The 19,142-nt window shown below is 54.4% G+C and overlaps 6 protein-coding genes across 6 annotated transcripts; 3 read left to right on the forward strand and 3 right to left on the reverse strand.

Annotated features, from left to right (window-relative positions):
• Positions 1–692: 692 nt before the first annotated feature.
• On the reverse strand, positions 693–3,049 carry BDP55DRAFT_562938 (uncharacterized protein; the record flags this gene model as incomplete). Its single annotated transcript, XM_060570195.1, has 3 exons — positions 693–1,372; positions 1,425–2,897; positions 3,016–3,049. 3 exons carry the CDS (start codon positions 3,047–3,049, stop codon positions 693–695), a joined length of 2,187 nt encoding a protein of 728 aa, XP_060424244.1.
• Positions 3,050–5,252: 2,203 nt separating this feature from the next.
• On the forward strand, positions 5,253–6,574 carry BDP55DRAFT_756530 (tyrosine/serine protein phosphatase; the record flags this gene model as incomplete). The annotated part of the gene is made up of 6 exons (XM_060580761.1): positions 5,253–5,329; positions 5,421–5,461; positions 5,526–5,601; positions 5,712–5,894; positions 5,964–6,099; positions 6,160–6,574. The coding sequence occupies 6 exons, from the start codon at positions 5,253–5,255 to the stop codon at positions 6,514–6,516; spliced, it is 870 nt and encodes a 289-aa protein (XP_060424245.1). The 3' UTR covers positions 6,517–6,574.
• A 57-nt stretch (positions 6,575–6,631) lies between these two features.
• On the reverse strand, positions 6,632–7,881 carry BDP55DRAFT_733281 (methyltransferase; the record flags this gene model as incomplete). The annotated part of the gene is made up of 2 exons (XM_060580065.1): positions 6,632–7,374; positions 7,578–7,881. 2 exons carry the CDS (start codon positions 7,879–7,881, stop codon positions 6,632–6,634), a joined length of 1,047 nt encoding a protein of 348 aa, XP_060424246.1.
• Positions 7,882–8,330: 449 nt separating this feature from the next.
• Positions 8,331–9,661, forward strand: BDP55DRAFT_357215 (tetratricopeptide). Its single transcript, XM_060567018.1, has 4 exons — positions 8,331–8,794; positions 8,844–9,050; positions 9,109–9,258; positions 9,314–9,661. Exons 1-4 carry the CDS (start codon positions 8,417–8,419, stop codon positions 9,548–9,550), a joined length of 972 nt encoding a protein of 323 aa, XP_060424247.1. The 5' UTR covers positions 8,331–8,416; the 3' UTR covers positions 9,551–9,661.
• A 5,122-nt stretch (positions 9,662–14,783) lies between these two features.
• BDP55DRAFT_733283 (uncharacterized protein) lies at positions 14,784–17,486 on the forward strand (the record flags this gene model as incomplete). Its single annotated transcript, XM_060580066.1, has 4 exons — positions 14,784–14,794; positions 14,879–16,865; positions 16,923–17,419; positions 17,474–17,486. 4 exons carry the CDS (start codon positions 14,784–14,786, stop codon positions 17,484–17,486), a joined length of 2,508 nt encoding a protein of 835 aa, XP_060424248.1.
• Positions 17,487–17,964: 478 nt separating this feature from the next.
• BDP55DRAFT_679661 (dehydrase and lipid transport-domain-containing protein) lies at positions 17,965–19,042 on the reverse strand. The gene has a single exon (XM_060576071.1). The coding sequence runs from the start codon at positions 18,729–18,731 to the stop codon at positions 18,096–18,098; it is 636 nt and encodes a 211-aa protein (XP_060424249.1). The 5' UTR covers positions 18,732–19,042; the 3' UTR covers positions 17,965–18,095.
• Between the last annotated feature and the right edge of the window lie 100 nt (positions 19,043–19,142).

The following is a 19,142-nucleotide window of genomic DNA, read 5'->3' on the forward strand; positions in this document are numbered from 1 at the left end:
CCCGGGGACAAAGATCATGAGCAACAGGCGTTTTGGGCGTATTCATTTTGCGCATACTCTAGATTTATAGTAGCATTTACAAATCCATGGCATACGTGCGACACAATATCCGTCCATTATCATTCTCATGTTCAGTGACGCAGCGAAAAGTCAATTGGTATGTAGGTCGGCATGGACCTACTCCCGTGCGTATGCAGACCGATTGCTACGATGCCATCCCAACATCGAATGGGAGGATACTCCAAGCGCCTCGAGTGTAATGCATAGACTGAGATGCTTAATCTGCAACGTTACTCGCCCGCCACGACCAGCTTGAAGTCCATCAGATCAGGGCAGGGGAACAGCATAGATGAGATTGGATGTTGCTGTTACTATGCGCCTTACCATTCGAGCTGATTGCATCCATAACTCCGAGCCTTGGTACATAAAGATGAGATGTAATTTAGTGATTTGGTGTAGACTAAGAGAAATGCTAATCAACGCACAACCACCGAGAAGCGATGTTGGACCTGTACATGGAGAATGTGTCGACCATGAAATGCACTCCGACGCTCCTCGCTGTAAATCCTATCCCACCCCACCCCCTGCCTAACTGAAGTATTCCTCCAGGATAAATAAATTCCATCCACCAACGCCATCCACTCTAAGTGAAGAAATGGCCGTCCATTCTGAAAGCGCCCATACGTCGCGATCTATTCAAGATTCTCTCGGAACCGCGAATCCCGCGTCGGGCTGTGCGTCTTGTGCGTATTCGGATCCCGGATAGCAGCCGGCGGCGACACAGGACCCTCGAGGTCGTCACTCGCCTCGACAAAGTGCTCCGACTCAGCATCAGAGCTCACGGGGCTTACATCACCCTCATGTCCCACCGACCTAGACGTCGTCTCGCTGCTCTTGCCGGCGATAGCAACCTCTCTCATGCTCGCCGACCGCGCATCACCAAGACTAGTCACGCTCTCGTTCGCGATCCTCGTGAGCGCAACACCGCCGATGAAACCACGCTCCTCGGCGCTCTCCCCGGCCGCAGACCGGCCCCGCGGTCGGCCGAAGCGCGACTTGAGCCAGCTCTTCATCTTATTCGTGGGTGAGCCGCTGTCGCTCGGTGAGCGCGGGTTATCACTGCCGGAGCTTTCTCTATTGGTGTTGATATTTCCAGGCTTATGCTGTCCCGCGCGGTTGACGCCCTGGTCGTCGCTCACGGGTGAGACTTCGCTGGGTTCTGCTGCGGCGACGGCCGAGTCGGCCGGCGTGATCTCGGGAACTTTGGATTTGCGCTTCTCCTCGGCTTTGACGGCCTTTTCCTCTTCCTTCTTGGCCTTGAGCTCTTGCTTCTCGCGGTGGCGCTTCTCCTTTTCTTCCTGCTTCTCTTGCGCTATGTGGTGTTAGACGTAATTTTGAGAATAAAGGGGGAAAAAGTCACTTACCAATGACCTTACGGTTAATTTCCTTAACCTCTCTGTCACGTTCCTTGCGCTTCTCCTCGTCCCTCTTCTTCGCTTCCGCCTCGGCCTTGAGCATCTCTTGACGCTCCCGTTCGATGGCCGCCTTCTCGTTGATCTCGTCGAGCACGGGCTGGACTCTCCTTGTGGCGATCTCATCGACTGCCGCAGGGTCCATGAACATGCCGCCACCAATGTCGACCTTACCCCTGTTCACGTTGATAGACTCGTGCTTGGCCATGGCGGCCATCTGGGCCTTGGCCTCCCAGTCGCTCTTCCGACTGGGTGCTACCATGCCCGTCTCGGCCGAGATCTTGTCGTCCATGCCCTGTAGGCGGGCCTTGACGTTGCGTTGGGCGGCTGCTAGTAGGGCTTCGCGATCCTTTGTCCGCTTCTGCTCGTCAACCTTGGTCAGGTTGGAGGAGAAGATGGACATTTCTCTCCGAATGCGCTCTGATTGTTCCTTGTCGTGACTAGCGTCGCCGTCGCTCGAGGATCGCCGCCTGAGTTTCCCCTTCATAGTAAACCTCCGCTGAGGTGTGGCTTGGGTGTTGCTACCATAGTACTCCTGGTAGTCCCGGTTCTGATGATGCTCCACGTGGAGTTTCGATAAACGTTCTTGCGCTAGCTTGTACGCCGCTTCCTGGAGGTTGACATACGGTTTGGGTTGGTTGTCGTCAGGGCTGGTCTCTCCTGCAGCTTGGTGGACTCGTGCCTGGTCGACCATCCTTTGCTGTTGGCTATACATCTTTTTGGCCATGGCCACCGCAGAGGCGTGGAGGACGTCGGCTCTTTTCTTCTCATCTTCTTCAGGTCCGATAGCGGGCTTAGAGGTGAACATGCTCCGGGGCAGGTTTGTGTACGGAACGGAACCAGTGTTTTCAGTGGGGGACTTTGGCTTCAAAGAAGGACTGTGAGCTGCTGTGGCGGCACTCAAAGCGTTTGCAGCAGCTCGTGATTCTCCAGGATAAGATTCCTTTGGCACAGGGGTCGATTTGGCTCGTGGCCTCGTCCTCCTGGACGCAGGCATGGCATTCTGGGCTGCTGAAAGGGAGCCAAGACCGGCGGTAGAGGGTGCCTGGGTGGGTTGTTTGACTGAGCGGCTTTGTTTAAATGCCTGGTTCGCAGCGCTGCTGCCCCAAGACTCGGTAGCAGACGGGGGAGGGGTCGTGTTGGTGGTGGATTGTTTCTTTGCTGAGGCGCTGGCCAGCAGAGCAGCCTTGGCCCCGGCAGAGCTCGAGTTAGGTTCCCACGATGGTGCCATTTTGTAATCCTTTGCGAGCATGGCTGCGGTTGATGCAGAGTTTGACTTTTCGGGTTTCCAGAGGTCAATTGATTTCTGATTAGCCCAGCCTAGAGATGCGGCAGCTCCGGCGGCAGCTCCATCAGATGGGAGACCGGGGGATGGAAAGCTCGGTAGATCGCGCGGGTCGGCGTACTTTAATCTTCCCGAGTGGGCTGCTGTATTCAGGGAAAAGGAGGATTCATGATTAACACAGATGCTTTCTTTATTCGGACTACCCAAGCAGAAATCTCGTATTCTGCAGGAGAGGATGAGGTAAGGTTTCAAGTTTACCTGTGGACGGTACTTGTGACCGTGTTTCCGCCATGGCTGTGCTTGACTTTTGCTGTTGCTGCGGCTGCGTCTGCTGCGTCGCTGTCTTGGAGGAGCTGGCTTGCATCATTGCCAGCCCGGAGCCGGCTTGGTGGTATCGATCCCGAGGATATCCACTTTACCGCTGCGGATGCTTGCTCCTCACAGGGTGAATGTACCGTAGCGAGGATGTACAATACAGGGAACTTGAGAGGAAGGTCGAAAAGTGGGAAAGCTCGCAGCGGATTTGCGGCTTACACGGGTTGAGGTGGACGCGCGTGGGCAACGCCGCAGGCGGGTTGGCAACGAACAGAAGCTGATGTTATTTCTGGACCTGCTTACCCGTTTGTCACAAGAGGGAGTCGTATCACGAGATGAGATGAGCCCTCGTCGTACCAGGGCCTACTGTAACAAGTATGCGCCGGAAACTGGGAGCGGGAGGTCAAGGAGCTTGGGTAAACCAAAAGAGTAGAAAAATTGACCAGGAGCGACGTCGAAGCGCAGGCGGGGGCTCCCGAAAGAGGGCATGCAACTTATATCATACAACCAGAAGCAGATCTTTTTGGATCAAAGGGGGCAGGCACTAAGGGGGGGGGGGGGGGTAACACTATGCTGGCGGCGCGGCGCGAGCGAGCGAGAGCGCACGATGAGGTATGCTCCCCCCAAATGGCAAAAGCTGGTGGTGAGCGGGAGCCGGGTCAATGATGGTGATACGGCGTGCGCAGTTAGTGCTGGTGGCTACTGGCTAGTCGTACCACAGTACTCCGTAGGGAGCTGCGACGACAGCAGCACCTTACGTCATGCGGGGTCCTTTCCCTTCCGTTTCGGGTGTAGCAACCTGCCATCTAGCACTTCTGGCCCCTGTCAACATCCACCACACACCTCACCCCCCAGCTCCTTTGAATCTTTGAATTGGGATTCCATTTCCCTTTGCGAACGACCGAATGACCAGGTCCCCCAGGAACTGGCAAACACTGGCACCACTGGCACCACTGGCCCATCGTCCGCTCCGTTGTGGCTTCGGTCCAGCACCCGCCCGTCTCTGGAGTCGGCCAGTCCGGACCCTGTCGCGCTGAGTGGCGGACCAGGTTCCAGCCTTTGGATTGGGCAATGGGTACCTACCCGTAAGGTCTGGAGCGCGAGCCATCTACGGTCTAGGCCGAACACCTGTGACCTGGATCACCGAGCAGGGAGAGGCTAGCCCTGTGGTGTGTCAGTTGTTCATAATCGGATCTACGTCTTTCACCGACTGGACTGCGAAGCCCAAGATGCCGTCCGTGATGAAGGCGACAACACCATCGACGAGCCCAAGATTCAAAAAATCTGAGCTGCAAGCTCTCGGGAGGCTTGCTGTCGCGCTCGACCCCTTTCATTGGCTTGAGTGGAATGGGTTAATAGTCAGCCACATCTCACATTGTTGATGGATGCGTGCTGCAAGCCTCTGAATCAGCTCCCAAATATAGCTTCAACTTGAGACGTTGATCCTTCCATTTGGCGCAGGCAGCCCACATTAATCCGATGTCGTGGAGAGCAAACTGCAATCCGATAGTCTGCAAACTGCTGGTCACGTTGCGGTTGCTTTGATACGACTGAAAACGTTGAATGGGAGCAACCAAGAAGACCGAGCTCATCCCTACTGGACTTCACAGCCCAGACCTCCCCCGAGACCGCTTAAAATGCGCGAGTTCAGGCCGCAGTCGCAGTTCCCTGCGCGCAGATCTCTTGTCCCAAAACTCAACCATCGGTGACATCAAAAGACCTCCTCCTTCTCTCACACACCCCGATCTTAAGCTTTTTGGAGACGTGCAGGGATCTACCAGCCCTGGCCAGAGATCCCAGCACGTCCAACCTCACCTCGGCTCCCTATCCGTCATTAGATTGGCGGGCTAGGGGTGCCTTGATGGTGAATGACGGTGACAACCTGATGGGAAGAGGGCCCTACGTCGCTTGCACGTTTCCATTCCGATGCTCCGGATTTCTGTTCGACGTGCCCAATCGTGGCGTCAGCCGCCCCCCTTCCTAAACATTTCACACCAAGAGCTGCTACCTGACCACGCACACTACCTACCTATCACACCCACCACACCTTGCCAACCTCTTAGCTGTCTGTACGCGCCATCGGAACTGCTAGTCTCCAGCCGTTGACTGCTGACTACTGGTATCTGCAGCGCCCTCTCTATCTCTACCAAACTCCCGCAGAAGCTCTGACATTCTCAGTCATGGATAATAGGGGGATCACGTCTGTTCTCAACTTTCGTGATGTCGGCTCTACGGTGAACAAATTTCTTGGACGAAGGTATGTCTCTATTTCAAGCTATTCTACCTGTACAGAAGCAGATGCAGGTTGTGGGAAGCTGAGAGCTAACATCCGTGCGTTTGCTTGTCAGACTCGTAAGGGAAGGCTTGGTATTTCGTTCTGCCAGACCAGGTATGGCACGCGACTCAAAATCTTCGCGAACACCCGTTTGATCCTCGTGCTAAAAACCCCCAAGACGATGCCACTTTGGCAGACAGAAAACGCCTCCGCGAGGACCTGGGCATTAAGGCGGTGATAGATTTGCGCACAAAGTAAGTTGCACGTGTTAACCCCCCCCGAGGAAGGAAAAAAAAAAAAAAAGGATCTTCTTTTGGAATGCAAGATCTCGCAACTCTGATCAATGACTGACGACATCTTTCAGAACCGAACACGTCAAGCAGCTGAAGAAGCGCGAGGCCGATCTCAAAGTGCCCTCCCTCTTGGAATCTAACGCTGCGCTAGCCGAGCCATTCCAGATCTCAGGTCTAACGTATTACGAGATCAGAATCACTGGCGGCAACTTTGAGTGGTTCTTAATCAGACAAGTTTCTTGGTGGGGTTTATGGTGAGAAAATCCTGGCTTCCTATTCCAAGTCTTTCGCAGCGGCTGATGCTTGATATGCAACATCTCTAGCCGCCTCATCTGTCTCTTTACTCTCGGCTACCGCAATGAGGGCATCTCTATCTTGTCTCGGGAGGTGATGTTGCCGCGTGGTCTCGTTGGTCTGGGCCTTGACACTCTCGACCAATCTGGCGAAGAAATTGCAAAGGTATGAACAAGCCTTTCAACGGCTTTGTGTTTGAGGATTTCTAACAAGTTCCATGCGTAGGCTCTCAGAGTGTTTATCGACCCGGCGACTTCACCGACTCTGGTACACTGTACACAGGGCAAGGATAGAACCGGGCTGATCGTCAGTCTCGTTCTGTTCATACTGAACGTACCGATTGAGGCCATTGAGCATGACTACATGCTGACCAGTGGTGCTCTTGAGTCCGAAAGAGAGGAAAGGTTGGCAGAGATGAGAGAGATTGGTCTCACAGATGACTGGTTTGAAACGGCGCCTGACATGATTGCTCGAACCGCTCGTCATCTCGACGATGTCCATGGTGGACTCAACGGGTATCTGGACAAGATCGGCTTTGGACAGGCCGATCGTCTCAAGCTGCGGGAGCTGCTGCTGTACTGATCCAGCGACTGAGGGGCTTAATTTGTCACCGAAGCTCCATACAGCCATACATAACAGCTCATTGGCAAATCCCACTCTCGCCTCAGAACTCGAGTGATGTGAACTTTGGCTTTTCTCATTTTTTCGTGAACCGTCCCTGCATCCAGCATCGGTACATCTTGAGCTTACGAGCCCTGTTGACGAGCATGCGTCTGTCGACACCGAGATCATCGACGTTGAATTCAGCCTTGGCCTCGTCCGATGCTTCTTGTGTCTCGCCGGACCAGATTCGCTCGAGCTCTTCCTTTTCGAAGAAGTACACACGAGTGCCATCGCCGCGCACGTAGAAATTTTCATCTAGATAGCGTCCCTTCTTGAAGCGCACTTGGGCAAGGTCACCTCTTCCATAGTCGCGGAAGCAGACCTGGCCACCCGGCTTGAGCAGACGGTGGACGTTGGCAACAGCTTGGGTCCATTGATTCGGAGCCAAGGCGGAGAAGATGAAAATGAGTATAGCAACGTCCACAGATCCTTCCTCTAGCCCGGGAGGGAGCTCTTCGCTCGTAACGTCCCAAACGTCGGCTTGCATGTGGTCTTGGTTGTAGGATTCATGGGTCCGCATGACCTCTACGGCCTGCTTCGAATAATCACAGGCATGGACTCTCAAGTTTGGGTTCTTGTTGGTTGCAAGAATGGGAAAGGCGGTGTTACCCGCACCAGCGCCTATTTCAAGGATCGTCTTCTTGCCAGCGTCCTTCTTGGTCACTTCGGACAAGATAGGGAACTCTTGCTGCAGCCACTTTCTGTTCTTGAAGAAGTTGGCTGTGTTGTTTTTGTAGAACAAATCCCACATTCTTGCTGGGTTGTTGTTTAATCTGTCTGAGGAGTATTGTTAGCAAGCTGTACCAAAGCAAGCGTCTTTCAAATAACAATGAGTATTGATTGTGGTGTAGTCAGATGGGAGCGAAAGACTAATAAGGAAAGTTTTCATCATAGAATTCAGATGAACTATGCGTTGTGCTGGAGTATCATCATAACACCGGGAGGTTGGGAAAAAAAAAACGCGAGATATGTGAACTTACTTTTGTCAAAGTCGGAGACCGGAGACTGACGCTGCATCTCGTACTGCTGCTCAGAGTACTCCTTGTACACTTCGTCAGTCTCGACATGGTCCCAAGCGTTGAACTCGAAGACATCGTCCTGTTCGCCCAGCAAGCGACTGCCAAATTGGAAAGGATCGCTCCTCTTCTGGTTGAACTGGGGATCATGCGACCTGTGAGCCGCAGGCTCTTCCTCGGTTGCATGCTGGGAGATCTGGAGCTCCGCTGCCTTCTCGACGAGAACTTGCTCGCCCGCCCCTGTGTTCTCAGACGTAAGAGAAGCCATCTTACTGGTGTGAAGCCAAGACGAAAGATTCGACAGGGTCACAACCGGTTTCTGTGTGGGCGGCAGCCTGACTCTCCAATGCTCCAAGTGTTTGTTGGCAAAGGAGGAATGGTTGGGATGAAGAATCTTTCTGAAAATTTCCTGGGCGTCGAACTTTTTGTCTGTGGAAAAAAAGTCGTGGTGGGACCTTCGGGGTGATAAAGCGCCGTCAGCCGATGCGACCAATGCCTGGGTGTGATGGACCCACTTGCAGCTTCCGCCATTTGCATTGAGGTTGTTGGCGGCACGGTGCCAGATGCCAGCCCATTTGGCGGAGTAGGAGTATTGGGGAAAGAGCTAAGAATCGGTACGTACCTAAGCTAGAATGGTTCGCGGATTGCGACTGCCTCCCATGCCTCAGGTACAATCAACTTGGATAATCCTCAATCAACGTCTACCCATTGACGACACTTGATCGCGCAACTCCAACCATCTGCTCATAATCTGTACGCATCTCGTTCGATCGATACGCGAACCAGAACGCCTGCTCGCAACAATGGCACCTTCCCTCACCCGCCCCCAGGGCCACCTGTCCCCAGCCGAGGCCCTCGAACTCGCCCAGAAAGCGCCTACGATCCTGCGAAACAACCCGACAGCTTTCTCATCATCGCCCCTTGTTTCGCTTTTCTCCGCCTCGGAGACGCCCGAGATATGGACCATCTACGAGAACCTCCTCTTGGCCTGCCTGCGAACGGGCGACACCCAAGCAGCACATCAGTGCCTCGAGAGACTGGTCATTCGATTTGGCAACGAAAACGAGCGTATCATGGCTTTCAAAGGCCTAGTGAAAGAGGCGGAAGCCGACAATGATGGAGAGCTTGCACAGGTACTCAAGGAGTATGAGACAATACTAGGACAGAACGCGACAAATATTGTTAGTTGTTCCCCCGCCATAGTGTTACGGCAAACGCTGACCTTGACAGCCTGTCGCAAAACGTCGAGTCGCCCTTCTGAAATCAACCGGAAAGACGTCTGAAGCAATCGCGGCTCTCAATGGTCTCGTTGACTTCAATCCTACGGATGCCGAGGCGTGGGCGGAGCTTGCCGACTTGTACCTTTCTCAGGGCCTGTACTCACAAGCTATATATGCGCTCGAGGAAGTGCTTGTACTGACCCCGAACGCTTGGAACGTGAGTGCCTCGTGGAGTCGAAAACCGATTATGCTTTTCTTAGGCTGACCACTACTAGATGCACGCTCGTCTCGGCGAGGTGTTGTACATGGCCGCGTCGGCCTCTGAAGGCTCTTCGCAGCAGCAATTGACGGAATCCGTCAAAAGATTCAGCCGAAGCATCGAGCTTTGTGATGATTACCTCCGGGGTTACTACGGACTGAAATTGGTGGGTGCCATAACGGGTAGTATCGACCAGCAGTGGGAGCTAACATGCCCTCTAGGTCACGAACAAACTTATCAAGGAGCCCTCGAAGCCGTCAAGACAATCAGATTCGGAGGAATGGTCCGTTCCTGACGTTGGTACGTTACAGAAACTTAACGAGCTAGCAACTCAGAAGCTGGCCGACATTGTACGCCGGAACGGGGCGCACGAGAGGCTCTGGCAAGGTTACGATGAATCGGAAGTAGCAGCAGCGCGAGATCTGCTCTCGAAGGAGTCGGTGGAGCTTGTGCGATAAGCACCGCGTCAGTCGAACACGAAAAGCAAACGACTGTCGATTGTCTCATACCGTCACTGCATGGTCACGTTGACGGATTAGCATGCCAACCTGCGTGCTTCATGCACATCACATCAAGCGAGCAGCCATCATCGGTATGGGCTGTACGTCGGAATTAGCAAGCAATCGGAACATTCAAATCAAGTAATTAACGAAGCTGTGCCTGTTCACGTGCTACTGGCAATGCGCAAGTATCCTTGGCCAATCGGCCAGCCAATTGCGAACACGCCGCTCAAGGTTGGAACACGAAGATGCATTCAGCGAATGGCAAATCGTGTCGCTCGGGTGCTTTTTTTTTTTTGGCCCCAGTCGATGTCGAGTCGAAGCTTGGGAGACTCTTTAGCTACTGGGCAGGGACAAAAGCGATTCCAGCAGTGGGAATGATTTACACATAGGCAGAGGCCGCCGCCAATACTCTCGAATGAATTACCTACCGTTCCCTTTTCTCGCCTCGAGGTCCATCGGTCCCGTCGCGGCCGCACCCGCAGTCGTGCCCAATTGTCGCAAACTGACAGTCAATAAGTCGCAGGGCTGCATATCATCCGAGGTTCCAGGCGTGCCGTTGGGAGCCGATGGGCCAAGACGGCCCACAAGATGCGCTGGCAGTGAGTCAGTGAGTTGATCCACGGATGGATCTCAGGCACCGTCATTCGGGACCCTGGCTACCTATGCAAAACAGAGTGCGCCAGCGTCAAGACTCTAGACCCGTCGGGCAACGACGAAGCGGCTTCGGGCTTGAGGGTCAGTTGGAAGAAATGGACTGACGAGATGTACAGGTGCCAATCAAGTTGCGCGGTTGACTTTGAGGTGTCACGTATATATCCGGGCAGTGCCATGTAAGTAAGCCGAAGGCAAAAAACAAGCACTTGTGTCGGTACCAAATTTTTTGACCGCCCCTGTTATCCCCGTATTTTCTCGATTTGCCTGGCGCTCTTGACGACGAAGAAAGAAGAATAAGCTAGAAGTCGAGAGACGCCCACGAGATACCTACCACAAGATACCTATCACAAATCGAGCCAGTCATTCGCAGAAGACGACCATTGACCATTATTACACAAACTCTGTTGGTCCGCTCGGAAGGCTATTGCCGCTATTTTGGCTGCGACTATTCCTCGAAACCATGTCGTGTATTTCAAAGAACGTTACTCCTCGAATTATCAAGCAACAAGACAAGATCAAATACCCATCACACGTCACAGGAGAAACCACCTGAGGATACGAGAGCGCCTGAAAATACGTGCCCAACATTGTGAAAAGTACAATTGTTAGTACCGCTACTGAGATTATGTCGATGTGTTGTCATGTGAAGCAGGCTGCGTGATTGATTGCATAGGACTGCTACCGAAGACGATGGGTACGGAGCGACAGAGGGGTCCAACGATTCAACCATGGTGGATACCTACTTCGGCGAAGGTATACCTAGCGCCTCAGAGGGCGGCTGGGTACGGTACCTTAGGTCGGTCATGACCCGGAAGTGAGCGGCGCTTCCAGACAGCATCCAACACAAGGCCGAGAATTCCAGAGGAGGCTGCGGCGCTTTTCAACGTCGACTTCCTGCGGCGGTGCTCCGAGATACGGTGAGAGAATGGGCGAGTAAGGAGGCGCGAGGGGGGGGCCACAGCTGATTGACGGCTGCCTGGACTTTGGTTCATTGACAAGGACCTGAAGTGCAGGTGCAGTGCAGGACACAAGTTGGAGGCGTGACAGGTAAGAAAGGTAGGTAAGGTGAGGTGAGGTAAGGTACGTCCATCCTCGACTTCCTACTGGTGCTCGGAACGGCGCAAGTCAAGTCGATGAGCCCGAATGGCCGGGCATTGGCTTTTGATTGCCCTGGAAGCAGGACGGGATGTTTCTGCACTAGGGGATTGCGTACGGAGTACCCAAAGCAGTAGGTATGAGCCTGTCGCGCCGACGCTTCCAGGTTCCCATGGATTTGCATTGATGATGACCTTTACTGCGATAGAGAGCAGAGGCCTCGTCGTCACCCCCAACCCTCGTTCGTCCCTCACGCCGTCGTCGCCCGTCCATCCTTCCCCCTCTCCTCCCTCTCTCCCTCCGTCTCTTTCTCCCACTTCCGTCATCAAATAAATACTTTACGCCGCCTCGTCCAGCCTGCTCACACTCATACATTCTGACCGCTGACCTCTCTGCCCTTGCGTTTCTGGCTGTTTCCGTACCGCCTTCCAACGTCCCTTTTCTCTAACACTGCAATTCTGCCTAGCAATAACGACGTCAAAGGATACACCTTGTACTCGCGCCAATTTCGCAAACGAAATAGACAAAGCACATACCGCCCTCCGTACTTCGTACCCCGTTTCTCTCAATCGGCAAGCCCCACCAGCATAAACGAACGTCTAAAGAGGTCCGTCCCGCAACGGAGCCACGCTTCGAGCACGTTCCTCACCGAAACATTGAACCACCTTCCCCGGCCAGAACAGTCCGGCGCAGGACGAACCCAGGCACGGCGCCTTGAGAACTGACAGAGCTGGTACTTTGCAGTTGCCTGTGGGTAGGTACATTCTCTCGGTACCGAGTCGCATTGTCTCCCATCTTCCTGACCTAATTGTTTATCAAGCCTACCTATCCGAACCTCAGATCGTTCTGTCTGTCACCCCACCCAAAAAGAGAATAACACTGCCATACGAATATTCCGTAACACTCCGTACCGCATCCCAAAAGAAACGACCCTTTGCGTCTGATCTGCCATCGCTCGTCCCTGTCAGGTCTCAGGTCTCAGGTCTCACCCATCCTCCAAAGGTGTCTCAAAACGCACCACACCACCACCACCACCAAAAAAAGGGGAACCAAGTAAACAAGGTACGTGAAACGTTAGCTATGGGTTTCTATCATTCTCCTGGGCGCGCTTCAACTTTCCTTGTGTCTCTGCAATTCCTCACCGTCTTACACATGGTCCATACAAACCATACCGACACGAATGTGTTGTAGTGCCTTTTATTTTGTTCTTATTGTTATCTTTTTTTTTTATGATTCTTCATCTGCGTGTCCGCGTCTGAGTCTGTATTCCCTGTCAACAAGCTGTCAAGTGCCGGCTACCTGCAGGCGGTCCGCAGGGCAACAAACTATCCGTTACCTCGGCCAGCTACCGACATCGGTTGTCTTATTTACTTTGTGGTTACCCCTCGTTCTATTGTCGTCGATGCCGATTCTGTTGCTGGTCATGGCCGGTGTACCTATCTTGTGGAAGTAAGGTACAGAGGGCCACCTCATACAACAAGTATCTTATCCAACTAGATATGGACCACCTTGTTGGTGGCTGTCTGGACTCCTAGAGGAGGGGCAGCATCGCGAGTTCATGACACACACACATACCCGACAATTCTACGGCCAACGCAACCCCCGGCCAGCGGAGCGGTGCTCACTGCTGACAGTCATTGAGTGACAATCGGCCACCCACTTTATTCTGTTAGTCCATTGGATCTGTCGTCCATGGGCTATGGTCCATCTCCCGGGCCACCCAAGTGGGACAACAAAGCAAGGGGGTCGAGACCGTCGGCCAGCACCCAGCACCCAGCACCCAGCTCCATCCCTCCCTCGTGCCCGCCTGGCGCCTCCTCCTTCCCTGTTCCCCTTCTTGTCTCCCCGATTTCTCTGCCCAGCAATGGCCACGGCGTTTGCGATGCGAAGATCAGGGCTTCTCCTTCGTGCTGGCACCCAGGATCATCACTGAAGTCCTCACCACAACTCGTCGTCCATTTGGCTTATGCCTTGGTTGACGACTCCCGCCTACCCGACCCTCTCCCTGAGTCCGTGAGTCCCTGCTACCAGTACCATGTGTAGCCTGTCTGGCCTGCTAGCGGGCTGAGAGCATGGGATGGGATGGAATAGAATGGCGGGGTTGGGTTGGGCTCGCCCTGGCTGGTGGTAGTGTCCGCCATGGGAGCAAGTGTGGTTTTTTTCCTTGGTGTACATTCGCTTCCCCTCCACCCCCTCCCCCCTCCCTCCATTCTCTATGCCCATTTCATCGTGTCTGTGTCTGTGTGTTCATTCCACATGATTCACCGGAATGTATGCTGATCTGAGGCTTATAGCTTAGGTGGTATTAGTCCCTATCCTTCTTTTTTTACTCCCAGTCTCCCATAACACGGCCCTACGGACGGATACGCTTTCCAGTCACTCGCCGTTTGGCTGTGTCAACCGTTGCCCACTTTTTGGTTTTGCTCTCACCGACAACCCCCGTCTGTCGGCTACCGGATCCCTGAAGACCAACCGCTTAATCAGGCAATTGAGGTGCCCAGCACGATTCCCTCTCCTCCCGCTCTGTCCAAAAGTGGGACGGGTTTCTTCCATTTGGCTGGCATTCGACGGTGGACTTCTGCTGTTGACATCGATCGCATCGCATATCGAAGCACAGCGCAGCACATCGCATCGCCACCCCAACAGGCTCTTCTTCTTTTTTCCTCATCCCTCTCTCGTTAGGGCTCTGAGTTGCCAATTCATACCGATTCGTCCAGACCTGTAAGATCTAGCCCTGCCACGGCCCACGACCTGGGTATTTCTCCTCCTTGTACGCCTTGGCTTTGGCCTTGAGTACCTAAAGGTTGTCTTAAACGGAGCGGTCGACTAGACCCGCAATAGCTGCCCAGCTGCCACAATTTTCCTTACACCCAATCGCGCTTCTTTTTGCGCCCAACTGCACGATCTCGCCAAATAGCAGGGGGCTTCCTGGTTACATTCCCAAGCCCACGAACGAATATCCACCCACCGACTGCCGCCCTGCCCACCCCTCAATTTTCGCAAACCGTCCGTCTCGTCTCGTCTTGCAACTCAGTCCTTTGCACAGAAACTTAGTTTTCTTGCAGTCTACTTCTCTGGTCGCTGTCGCTGTCGCCGTCACCTCTCTTACCGCTCTGCGCCGCTGTCATCTGATCGCTTTCCTCTCAATTCCACCCGTCAACCCATCCTCCCTCCCTCTCCTTCTTCCGCCACCAGTTCATTGCTTGGAATCCACCCACCCTTGTGTGAATTGCGCCAGGACGAACGCTGTACCCGACCTACACACCACCACCACATTCGAGCGCTCGACACCGAATTCCTGTCGGTTTCCCGTAGAGGAACCCTGAACTTCGGCCATCCTATTTCATCCCACGTTCCCACTCGATCCACCCCTTTGCTCCCGACTTTCTTGCGAGATCGTCGTGAGTAAAGGGTCTTTTTCTTCGCCACAGACTTCCTCATGTCGTCCGCGTAAGTCTTATATTTTCAACTACGCCAGGGACCAACCGACTTGGTGGCTTTCACCATACACCAGTCAACTAACACAACCGGAAGACGAGCACCACCATATCGACGCCCGGGTCAACCGTCGTCCGGGGGTCATCTGTCGTCCGGGACCACAACATCTCGATCAGCCTCGGCCAGTGAAGACGAGTCACAATACCAAACCAGCTACCACCCCCACGAATCGGACGACATCGCCACCTCTTCTGAAGGTGATTTCTCGACAGACTCCACCGACGAGGATCTCGAACCAGAAGACTCAGCCTCAGGAGTCGGCGGTGCTCATAGATTTACTCGTCAGCCGCAACAACAACAACAACACCAACATCTTCAACACCACCATCACCAGCAACAACAACAACAGCGTGCGCTCCCTTATCGTCAACACCACATCCCCCAACGCACCGCTCCTCCTCCAGGTGCCGCCATTCAGTACCCGTTTCGGCACGGTCCAGCGCCGACCCCTACCGAAAGTCTGGATTCCAACGACGATTACGGGTCCCCCTTTGGCCCCCGTTCTGGCTACGGTCATGTACCGGCGCCCGGCCATGGGGGGCATCCCTACTACGGTCGTGGTGGTCACCCGCAGGGTGGCTACCCTCAAAGTCACGTAGGCGGCGGCTACGGCGCACAGAGCCCCTTCGGTCATCCCGAACACCGGATCGTGGGATATGGTGGCTATAACCAACATGCATTCTCACCAATGTCGACTCACAGTGGGCAAAGCTACTTCGGAGAGCCTGGGCGGTACGATATGATGCCGTACCAGCAACCCCATCCGCCGGCTCATTACAACCATCACGGCTATCAACATCAACAGATGCAACAACACATGGGGTACATGGGCGGACAATACCCTCCCCCCCCCCCTACAGAAGCACCGCAACAGCCCAAGACCCCCGCACCTGAGCCAGCACCAAAGGAAGACCCTGAGAAGAAGAAGCTCCAGCAAGAGCTCGAACTCTTCAAGAAGATGCAAGCTGAGAAGGAGGAACAGCAGAAGCAGAAAGAACTGGAAGAGAAGGTCCGGAAGGAGGCAGAAGAGAACATCAAGCGACGGATGGAGGCCTTGAAGGAGGCCCAAGAGATCGCGCAAAGAGAGATTGAAAAAGCAAAGATTGAGGCCGAGAAAGCCGCCAGAGAGGCTATTGAGGCTGAACGCAAAGCTGAGGAGCAGAGACAAAAGCTCCACCAGGAAGCCATGGCCAAGGTCGAACGGGAAGCCAGGGAGAGGCTGGAACGCGAGTTGAAAGCCGAAGCTGAGCGTAAGAGGCTCGAGGAAGAGGCTCGCATCAAGGCCGAAGCCGAAGCGAGGCAAAGGCTCAAGGAGGCAATCCAGGCCGAGGCCGATGCCAGAGCCAAGGCCGCCGAAGAGGCCGAAGCCAAGAGGAAATGGGAGGACGAAATGAGGAAGAAGGCCGAAGACGAAGCCCGTGCCAAGATGGAGGCCGAGAAGAAAGCAGCTGCCGAAGCTGCGGCGGCGCAAGCGAAACTCGAAGCCGACCTCAAGGCAGCAGCCGAAGCCGCCTGGATAGCCAAGGTCGCAGCCGAGAAGAAGGCGGCCGAGGAGGCCGCGGCAGAGAAGAAGAGGTACGAGGAGGAGATGAGACTGAAGGCCGAGGCCGAATGGACAGCCAAGGTCGCGGCAGAGAAGAAGGCTGCGGAGGATGCTGCTGCAGAGAAGAAGAGGTATGAGGAGGAGATGAGATTGAAGGCCGAAGCCGCAATCGCTGCCGAGAAGAAGGCCGCTGAGGAGGCTGAGGCAGCCAAGAAGAAGTACGAGGAGGAAATGAAGGCCAAGGCCGAGTTCGAAGCTCGTGCCAAATTGGAGGCTGAGAAGAAGGCTGCCGAAGACGCCGCGGCTGCCGCGGCTGCCGCCAAGAAGGCCGACGAGGAGCTCAAGAAGAAGTACACCGAAGAGGCCAAGGCCAAGTACGAAGCCGACAAGAACAAGGGCAAAGACAAGGCCCCTATCAAGTTTAAGGATGCCGTGGGCAGGAAATTCAGCTTCCCCTTCCACTTGTGCTCGACCTGGACAGTACGTTTGCTTTCCATGTCTCTCACTCTCGCTGGCACCTAGCTAACCTTCATACAGGGTATGGAAGAGCTGATCAAGCAAGCCTTCATTCACGTGGACGTCATCGGACCTCATGTGCAAGAGGGTCACTACGACTTGATCGGGCCTAACGGAGAGATCATCTTGCCCCAGGTCTGGGACAAGGTGGTTGAGCCAGACTGGACCATTGAGATGCGAATGTGGCCCATGGATAAGGCGCCTCAACGCATGCCCATGCCTGGCATGCCGATGGATCCTAGAATGCACATGCCAGGAGGAATGAGGCAGCACGGCCATCCTCGAATGGGTCCATTCCCTCCGGGAATGGTTCCTCCGGGTGGCAGGCCCGGCGGCGGTGGCGGCGGCCCAGCACCACCTCCCCCCCCGGGCCATTTCCCCCCTGGCGTAGGACGGCCTAGCGGTCACGGCATGGCTGCCAACGTCATAACAGTCGAGCCCGGCAAGCCCAAGCACAAGAAACCGGCCAAGGGCTCGATGCTGAATTTCTTGGCCGGCGGAAAGGCTCCCAAGAAGAAGTAAGTTGCCCGGAACTACTGCTACACTGACGCTTTGTGCTAATAGATGCATAGGAACAAGAAATGATCACCAGCGCACATATCGGACATTTCCTTCAACTCTCAAGACCTTTTACGATCACACGCTCAACGAACTTGCCGGGCTGGGGGTCCTTATTTGTTTTTACATATGATACCTTGTCGCGCCTTCTTTTTCCACTTTGTTCAGATTCCCGTCAGTAAAATCGAGCCTCCGAAATGCATCTTACGGCAACCGCGGTTCATTTCGACGATCTTATAACGCATGTATGCCGGAGTATGAGCTGTGTGAGGACGGGAGATTTATCCCCCCAGAGAGACCGTACATGTTTTGGCGGAGCATTGCATGCATCATGGGGGCAACCTAGGGGGGGGGGGGGTTACGACAATTTTTTTTCGAGGCATGGCGCAAAAAGAGGAGGACGAGATTGTGTGACCCTTTTGGTAGATGCTTATTAGTTTATTCTTCTTGCCCAGATAGCTATGGTGTGGTAGATTATTGTCGATGAAAACGAACACTGCAATTATGTTATTTTATAGTTGGTTGTTGACTATGACCTGTCGTTGACTTTTGCTTCTAACCCCTTTGCCCTGTCTTTCTATTAGTCTATATGTTGTACAGCTCTTTCACAGAGAGCTCCCGAGTGAGATCCCTTCACTATAGTCTAGGAGTACCCAAAACAGCCTTGACCCGTTTCTGGAAGGCCTCAATCATGACGCCAGCCACCTTTTCAGAAACCGCCGCGCTGACGGCCGAGTACAACGGATTCGCAAACTGGAACCGAATCACCAAATCCACCTCGGTGCCCGTTCCCGTCGTAAGCGGCCGCAACTGCCACTTTGTCACCAAGCTCCTAAACACGGCGCCGCCCTCGCCCCCATTGCCCGGGCTCGCGCCCTCCACGTCCGCGCCGCTGATGGCCTCGACGCTCTCCCCCGGCACGCAGTGGAGTCTGCTCGTGAAGGTCTCCTCGAAGCCGCCCCAGCCTACGCGGAGGTCTGCTTGTGTCGGGTAGCGTCTTCCGCCGTTGGCTTGGTCGGGTGCGGACCAGGATGTTACGCGGGAGGCGGCGCAGTAGGGGACGAAGGTCTGGTAGGCGTCCACGTCGGAGATTACGTCGTAGAGTTGCGGGGAGGGGTAGGGCATTGTGCGGGTTGCTGTCAGGACTTGGGGGGTTGTTGGGGGGGTTAGGTTTGGGAGGTTGAAGAAGGGTCGGCGGGTGGATGGGGTTCGAGAGGTGAGGGTGGTTCGTAATGGGGCCGGGAGGCGGAGGAAGGGTCTTGTGGTTGCCATTATGATGTCTCGTTGCAAGGTTCGGATTCGATTTTGAGGTCGAGGTCGAGGTCTAGGTTCGCGATGCGGTTTTTGGAGGATGCGGGAGGTCGGTATTAAGTCAATGGGCTATGTTTGTTGCTTGTAGTGTACAGATGCCGGTGAGGGAAACAGGAGAGAATGAGCGTGTTGTATTAAGAGTCCTCGCCTCGAGGTTCTTGTTGCGCCGTCCGAAATGCTGAGATGTTGGAGTGAGTTCGTCCCAAAAGAAAAATATCGATGGAGCTGGGCGCAATGACGAGTAGAAAGAAGCTGTGTCGGTCGGTGTTAGTGGGATTGCGGTCTGCACCGGCCGTACAGTGCCCGATGGGAACGGGGAGCTGACAGGCACAGTACCCAAGGTCGTGGAGCCAGCCCCCAGCACATCATTAT

The sequence above is a fragment of the Colletotrichum godetiae genome, assembly GCF_030913485.1.
Source record: "Colletotrichum godetiae strain CBS 193.32 chromosome Unknown BDP55scaffold_60, whole genome shotgun sequence".
Classification (NCBI taxonomy): Eukaryota; Fungi; Ascomycota; class Sordariomycetes; order Glomerellales; family Glomerellaceae; genus Colletotrichum; species Colletotrichum godetiae.

What these genes read in the sequence shown, in the direction of transcription:
- BDP55DRAFT_357215 (XM_060567018.1), top strand. Translation starts at nt 8,417, where the DNA reads ATGGCACCTTCCCTCACCCGCCCCCAGGGCCACCTGTCCCCAGCCGAG. An exon ending in GACAGAACGCGACAAATATT is followed by an intron (nt 8,795 to 8,843) that starts GTTAGTTGTTCC and finishes TGACCTTGACAG; the next exon opens with CCTGTCGCAAAACGTCGAGT. An exon ending in TGACCCCGAACGCTTGGAAC is followed by an intron (nt 9,051 to 9,108) that starts GTGAGTGCCTCG and finishes GACCACTACTAG; the next exon opens with ATGCACGCTCGTCTCGGCGA.
- BDP55DRAFT_679661 (XM_060576071.1), bottom strand. Translation starts at nt 18,731, where the DNA reads ATGGCAACCACAAGACCCTTCCTCCGCCTCCCGGCCCCATTACGAACC.